General features: G+C 36.5%; 1 protein-coding gene across 1 annotated transcript; it reads left to right on the forward strand.

Annotated features, from left to right (window-relative positions):
• The first annotated feature begins 737 nt into the window (after positions 1-737).
• Positions 738-7,256, forward strand: LOC115709143 (DDT domain-containing protein DDR4). Its single transcript, XM_030637178.2, has 12 exons — positions 738-1,580; positions 1,666-1,776; positions 2,416-2,502; positions 2,603-2,640; positions 2,731-2,812; positions 3,823-3,929; positions 4,112-4,268; positions 4,612-4,704; positions 4,834-4,957; positions 5,482-5,524; positions 5,628-5,816; positions 5,905-7,256. Exons 1-12 carry the CDS (start codon positions 1,152-1,154, stop codon positions 6,716-6,718), a joined length of 2,274 nt encoding a protein of 757 aa, XP_030493038.2. The 5' UTR covers positions 738-1,151; the 3' UTR covers positions 6,719-7,256.
• Positions 7,257-7,772: the final 516 nt, after the last annotated feature.

The following is a 7,772-nucleotide window of genomic DNA, read 5'->3' on the forward strand; positions in this document are numbered from 1 at the left end:
CATGTGATTTCACCTCTCGTTTGTCGAAGCGAATTCAACCGTGGGTGGGCGTTCTGTTCGTAAGGGGCCTTCTCTCCCCTGCTCGACGATTTTTCGCTGGGTGTTACCTCTGGTCGACTATCTCAAACTCAATTTTGATGACTGGTTACTCGAGTTGGTAGGAAGATTAAGGTTGGGGTTGTCTTCGGCAACTACCATAATAGTAAGTTCTCTCTCTCCTCTGGTTGCAAAAACTTTGGCAGTGCTTTATGATTTTCTTCTTTGTTTGAGGCTATGTTACAAGGATATTGAAGTTGAGTCTGATTGTTAGCGAATTTGTGATGCTCTTTCGTCTAAGACTCATTTGTCAACGAAGTTAGGTATGTTGTTAGTTGATATTATATCTATTTGTAGTAGTGTCCATGCTCTTAGTTTTACGCATTGTAAACGTAATATAATACTGTAGCTCATAATCTTGCTAAGTTAGTTTTATCTTTAGATCACATTATGATTTGGTGATCGGGTCTTCTCAACTGTTTTGAGTCTTGTACTTTTTTTTTTTTTTTGCGCTTAAGGAGGCTTCTTAAAATTTTATTAAAACACAGTAAATTAAATATAAAACAGTAAATATACTTTTAAAAAATAATAATAAAAATCAAACAATAAATTTACTACTCATAATGAAATTCTTATTTTCTCACCTTTCTTTCACTTCAATTTTTGTTTTTAATTTTTTTTTTAAAAAAGTATAGTGCCAATATTAAATCCAGTTCATAAGGAAACCCTTTTTTCTTCGAACACATATATAATATATGTAGGTGTTGTTCATAGCATGGGTTATAAAACAACTTTGCTGGTCTGGTCCTTCTCCACCATACCCTTCTTCTTTTTCAATTTTGAAATTAATAAAAAATAAAAATAAATAAAAAAAAAACATTTAACACAAGGCCGAGAAGACCCTCTCTCTCACCCCAAAATAAATAAATAAAATAAAAAAAGGACGATAAAAAAAAGGAATTACCTTCGCAACTTTCTCTCTCTCTGTTTTCCTCAATCTCTCTCGCTTGATTTGCCTCTTCTTTTCTTTATTTTCTTCCAATGCAAACCTATGCTGATCCCCTACGTGTAATCCCACCTTAACTGCCGTAAACCCTTTCGATCTCCCTACAACCATGTCCCGCGAAGCTTCCCCTTCCCCGATCTCCGGTGACCCTTCCTCCGACCAGTCCAAGCCCCAAAACGGCACTCCGACCACCCAAAACGACACCACTACCACTGCGGCCGTAGCTCCGGGAACAGGACCTCCCCTCTCCAGGAGCAACCGTCCATCTCGCGCGTGCACCATACGCACCGCCGCGAGACTCTACGCGGCGTCTCAGCCGGCCGCCGAGCAGCGGAGGTTGAAGGCTTTAAAGAAGAAGAAGAAGGAAGAGGAGGAAGATAGGAATGAGGCTGGGGGCGATGAGTCGCCGCAGTATCAGCAACAATGCAGTAGCAGTAAGATCGTGACGCCATTAGTGGAACCTCCTCCGCCGGCGCAATTGCCGCGGTGGACTCTGCGTTCGATGTGGGAGTTCGCGTCCGTACTCAATTTCTTGCATGTGAGGGTTTTGTCAAGTGTTCGATCTTTGGGGGTTTATGTCTGCGTCCCTTTAGGGCTTAAGTTTTTGGTGTCTTTCGTTGCAGGTTTTTAGACCCCTTTTGAATATTTCGGCCGAGTTCTCAGCTGAGGAGTTTGAGACGGCTTTGCTTAATCCCAATGACACTCTTAGTGATATTCACATCCCTCTATTAAAGGTTGGTATTTTTTTTTGTGTCTTGAATACAAATGGCTTCTTTTGATGAATGTGCAACTCTTTTACCTTGTTTTCATCTTTGCCAATGCCCGTTTAGTCCTCATTGGAGTTTAATGCAAGAAAAAACGCACAAGTTTATGTCTTTGCTGTTTCAATGGTGCAAAGTTTCGGTTTTTAATCACTGTTAAACTTAAGTGTGTGACTCTTAGCTACATTACATAAGCGGTTTTAAGTGCAAAGAAGCTCTGCTTAACTGGAAAATTGATCATTTGTGTTTTATAGTTACTGTACTTTGGTTTCAATTTAAGAAGTCTTGATCTTTGCTTAAAATATTAAAGCTCCGTAATTTGTGGAGAGTTACAGAGTATCTCCCAGTTCACTTTTATTACCATGATCTGTTTTATTCATATTCTTACTCATAGTCCACGCATTACAAGTCTTAAATGTGGCATGATTTTCTAGTTCTTTTTTTTGGTCACTTCTCAAGTTTATATCATATACACTTAACAGTTGTGCCAAATTATTATATATTTTTTGGTGCTCATACTCATATTGCTGCAATCTGTAATTTTATTTTAGTATACCATCTTATGCTGCTAAGACAATGGCTTTCCCTATAACTTCTATCATTCTTCTTCAGGCGATACCTCCTGTTACACGAATGGCACTTACACGTGATACTTGGGTTACTGTTTTGTGCAGAAAGTTGAGGGACTGGTGGCATTGGGTAATTGCACCTCGTTTACTAATGTTTGTCATAACTGTGATTTGGTATCATCAATTTTTTGATTGTGCAAAACGTAATTAGACTTAGCATCTATTTGCAGGTTGCAGATGGGGATCTACCCATCGTTGCTTCACATGGGTGAGTAATCAATCATAGATATTGGCTTACTTTCCTGTATTATACTATTTTTTTTTGTCTCTAATGTGTTTTGTCCTGGTAATTTTCTAGGGCTGAGATTGAACTATACAAAACGCTTGATCCCGGAGTTCGTGTGGTCATCTTGAAAGCACTTTGTGATATTCGTGTGGAGGTAATTAATTAATAATAGAACTTTAATGTGCATATTTAGTTAATATGATGGTACTAGCCACATTATGATGTCTTCTGTTGCCTGAACTCTTGTATAATCATTTGGTCCTCTCTATTTTCGTCAATTTTTCTGGTAATCTTTCCTGGGACAGTGCTGTTCTTACCGATTATAAATTCATATACTCAATTCATGCTGTTAATGAGTAATTGTTAATAAGAATTAATATATTGGAGTTCTTTTTGATGTTTGTCTAGGGATGTCTAAGTGGAAACAGTTGTCACTTATGATTTGTTCCTTTTTTCTTTTTGTATGCGTGTGTTGGGGTAGCTCATGCAGTGTGCTAATTAATTATAAGTGCGCTTACTCAATGCATATTTTTAATGGGTAATATTATTATATTGGATTTATTATTATTTTGAAGTTTGTCAAGGGTTATATTTCAAGAAATGAAAACAATTCGCTTGTGATTTGGATGTTTTTTAGGTATGCAGGAGCGAGATCTTGCATGCAGAGTAGCCAATATTTTAAAAAAAATATGTTAAAGTTAACCACCAAACTGAGGGGTAGTGGTCAATACCAAACTGTATAATTTTTTAGTAACTGCTAGTTTATATGCTACAAGTTTTTGAAATTCAATGAAATATGATACACTCGTGAAGATGTAATATGCTTAAAACTCCCTCTTTTGAAAAAGGGTTATACTTTTGACTATGACTGTGTACCTTCATATTTATTTGTTTGTTGTGTTTTCAGCCATTTAGTGAGTTAGTTGAAAATGTTGTGCAGTTATAAGTTTACATTTACATTCAGTGTGCATTATGATTTTCAATTTATAAATATAGATACATAAATGCAATCGTGAACACAGATCTAATTTGCTATTATTTCCTTTTAAACCTTTAATCATACTTTGCAGTTACCAAGTTTATTGTGAATTTCTTGCAGAAACCTTTCACTGCATTTATTTTGCTGTATGTTCATTTAGATTGAATGTGGGTGATGTTTTGCAGCAAGATGACATCAGGAACTATATTGACCACTCAATTAAACATGGTATTCCACTTGCAACGTTTCGTAAAGAACGCGTTGGAGGTGACTCTCATGGAATTTCATACTGGTAATCAAAGACTTTTCAACTTTCCTATATAATAAGTCTGGTTTCTATCTATTTGTTTTCTTTGAACTTAGTGATTGGTATTGGTTTTACACTTTTACTGGAAAAACTTAATTTGTTTGTATAGAAGTTCATGTTTGGTGGTCTGAGTCTTGTATACGGCGTTCTCATGTTTGTTACTACAGGTATGAAGATGATGAAATGGTTGGTCACAGACTTTACAGAGAGATAAGAAAATTTGAAGTGAAGAAAGCCAAATCAAAGGGCTCTCAAGTCCCTCTCAATGCATCATACCAGTGGGAAACAGTAGCAACCAATTTTGATGAATTCCAAGATGTTTCTGTAAGTTGCTAAGAATGATCTGCCCATGTGTATGTGTCCCAGAATGACATTTTTATCTTTACAAATATTGACTTATGTGGATCATTTCTGATTGTAAATATTTCTGTAAATCAGTTTCCTAGTCTGGCTTATTAATCCAAACTATTTTCAGAACTCTAATTTCCTCCCCTCTTTCTTACAGAATTACCTGAAACAAAATTCAACGATGTACTATATATGTACACAAACACACACACACACATCTATATACATATATATATGTATTTGCTGCCACTTGGTAGAATATTTATTGCCATGTTGTTGCTGTTCTTTTTAATTCTAAGCTCATTGTATGATCTCACAGGAGAAACTCTTCTCAAGTACTAATAGAACAGAGGTTTCACTAGGGAAAAAGTTAAAGATAGACATGCTTCCTGAGGTTGAAAGGGTTCATAAGGTACCTAAATCTGTTTTCTGAGATGGAAATTTTTCTGTGTTGCTATCATTGTTTTATTTAACCTTGATCAATTATTTCCTGTTTTTTGGGGGGTGATAAACTTTTGTTATTCGATTTTGTTTTGTACAGAGGAAAGAGAGGTTACTGAAGAAGCAGCACAGACAAGCTCTCCTTCTTGATAATTTTTACAATATGGATGGGCTTGCTCCAGGGCGCTCCCTTCGAGATAGAAAACCTGTCACATACACTTTTGGTAAGGCCAAATGGCTTAAGCTGCTTTATTTTTCTCCCCTCTGATGCCATACTTGTGGCATTGGAATGTGGATTTCTTTGATAAGATTTTACTTTAAATTTTTGGTTATATAAATATGTGCAATATAGTGACAGTGAATTATCCTTTCCCATCATCATTTTTACATGGATCTAAAATCTACGATAATATTTGTGGGCTAGAAGCTAGTGGAAGAAAATATCTGTTTGACTTCTGTCTTTTGTTAAAAGACACCAGTGTCATGTTGTTCATCCTCACACCCAGAAGAGTATTTTCCTCTAGGTGGAATGCATGAATTTGCTCTGCAAGGTTGCATTGATATATTTTGCTTAAGAGCGACTTAAAAAAATTAAATTTCTCGCTTACCTGTTTCTGTTCAAAAGGCTAGCTAACTTATGTCCATCCTAAAATTTTCTTATTTTTCCCCTTTACAATCATCTGTATTTGATCTGAAGCCTTGTGTGTTAATGATTGTATGATCTGATTGGTCTCAAATGTTATTGCAGATGATTATGATCGGTCCATCAATGAGGCAATCAAGATTACCAAGTATGAAAATCATTGCCTTTTGATTTGTCTCACCTACTCTTTATACAGAATCGTCTTTGACTTACCTTAGTGCTGTCTTTGATATTTTATTATTCTTTGTTAGGCGGAAGCATCCATCTCCAGAACCTTTATACAAAAGGGAAGGAATGGTAAAACATGATGTATCTACTAATGGCAGATGGAGCGGTCCTTCACATTCCTCTCAACATGGTGGTTTTAGTGCTCTTTCTCCCAAATCTTCTGATTATGATGACGCTGATGAAGATGATAAATCTGATCCAATGGATAGAAGGTTCAGTTTTTTTTTTTCTGCGTCTTTTCTTTTACTTTATTTTTCTCAGTGAAAACTCTCGTTATTAACTTTACATCTTGAAATGTAGCAATCGGCGGAGACAGAGACCTCAACGCTATTCCGAGAAAGATTTTGTAGAAGCAGTTTCGGATAATGATGCAGAGTTTGATAGTGATGATGACATAATGGGAGAGGCTATATATGATGAAGAGTATATGCGGCGTAAACGGAAGAAGAAATTGTCCAGTAGCTCTGAAGGAGACGATGAGTATCGTTTTGAGGAAGAAAATCCTGAAGAAGAGGAAGAAGAGGAGGAAGAAGACTCATTAAGTATTAGTGAGGATAGTGATGAGCCCCGAAAATTTAAGAAATTGCCAGGTCGTACCAGGAGGGAAGCTAAGTTGAGGTCTGTTGATGACCTTCAGGCAGGTCTAAGACGAAGTAAAAGGGCGACCAGAAACCGAATCAATTACCGACAGTACGAAGTGTCTGAATCAGAAGTGGATTCAATGAAACGTGAAAAATCAAATACATCAGATGAGCCCTCAGAACCAAGTGAGAATGGTGATTTTTCAATGGGAACTCAAGAGTCTGATGGCAATGATGATGGCGATGATGTTGGCAATGATGATGAGCAAGAAATGAAAAGTGTCGAGCCTGTTGAAGGTTATCCCGACATAGTAGAAAAACCTCAAACCCCACCTCCTGAAAAGTCAAATAGCCCAGGTCAAGATGAAGTGGAAGGTATACAACAGAAAAGGCGTTTTCTTGACCTGAATGAGATTGCCACTGGTGACCTAAATGATATTGCCCCGGGCGACTTAAATGAGGTTGCCCCCGGTTCAGGCCTTGACGATAGGATGAATACTATAATCAAGGATGATGATACAGAGGATTTCTGAAGCTTCCTGCTCTGTTGGAAAAGCTGTGATCGGGAAGCCAGAGTGTATGATATTAAAAATTTTAAATTTTGTGATAAAGAAAGCCCATGGTAGAAGCTCTACTCTTGGTCTTCCTTCTTCCATGGCATTAATTTAAGCCAAACTACCTTGGTGTATGATCTGCAGCCAGGGATCGAAATGATGCGGAGAGTTACTTAGAGTAGGTAGTCATTTTTTAGTATGCCAAGATTCAAAAGAAACACCCTGCAGAAGATGATGAAGAATTTGTTGGGAGTTCTTCAGTTCATCAGATCAATCAATGTACAATAACATTTTCTTCTACTAATATTTGTAACTGAGAAAATTTGGCTTTATATGTTCAAGCCTCTTTAGTATCGTCATCACTTTGTGGTCATGAAAATTTGATTAGTCCTGCGCATTTGGGTTGGTTGGTCACATAACTGGTCCTATTGTAGTGGTGCCATCTCCCTCAGGAAAAATTAAAAAAACAAGAAAAAAAGAGTAGCCAATCTTATTTATTTTTTTGAGTTTTGTTTTATCTTTGTTTCAAGCTTTGGATCTTTCTCGAATTGACCACTTGTTTTCTTTTTGTTTTGTGTTAATATTACAAAAATGTTTGCCTGTTGGTGGGAATATCAATATGGGAGTATAAACCTTTATGAAACCCACTTTTGTTGTACATATAAATAGGGAGAACTGCTGCATAATCTATTAGCCAAGCCATGTGTTGCTTGCACTGCACCAGATCATTTAAGTTGTTCTTACGTATTAGACATCTTTTCATTTATTACACATTACACTACTTACTACCAACTCTATATTGTTATTTAATTACACCATTCAATGTCCAAGTTCTCTATCAACATACCATATTCCCATCTGATATTGTAGTTACCAGTAAATACTCTTTTTTTTTTTCCCGAAAGGGAGAGTAAATGAACTCTAAATAATGGGTTTAGACTTTAGACACATAACAGTGGATGTGGATCTATTATATTACAAATATATGCTATATCACTATATATTTTAATATTCTCAATAATGAAATAACGAG

The sequence above is a fragment of the Cannabis sativa genome, chromosome 3 (genome assembly GCF_029168945.1).
Source record: "Cannabis sativa cultivar Pink pepper isolate KNU-18-1 chromosome 3, ASM2916894v1, whole genome shotgun sequence".
Lineage (NCBI taxonomy): Eukaryota > Viridiplantae > Streptophyta > Magnoliopsida > Rosales > Cannabaceae > Cannabis > Cannabis sativa.

Bases quoted from the DNA above. Each gene is read 5' to 3' on its own strand.
- LOC115709143 (XM_030637178.2), top strand. From the start codon at position 1,152: ATGTCCCGCGAAGCTTCCCCTTCCCCGATCTCCGGTGACCCTTCCTCC. The intron at 2,503-2,602 runs GTAATTGCACCT...ATCTATTTGCAG, and splicing joins TGAGGGACTGGTGGCATTGG to GTTGCAGATGGGGATCTACC. The intron at 2,641-2,730 runs GTGAGTAATCAA...GTAATTTTCTAG, and splicing joins CCCATCGTTGCTTCACATGG to GGCTGAGATTGAACTATACA.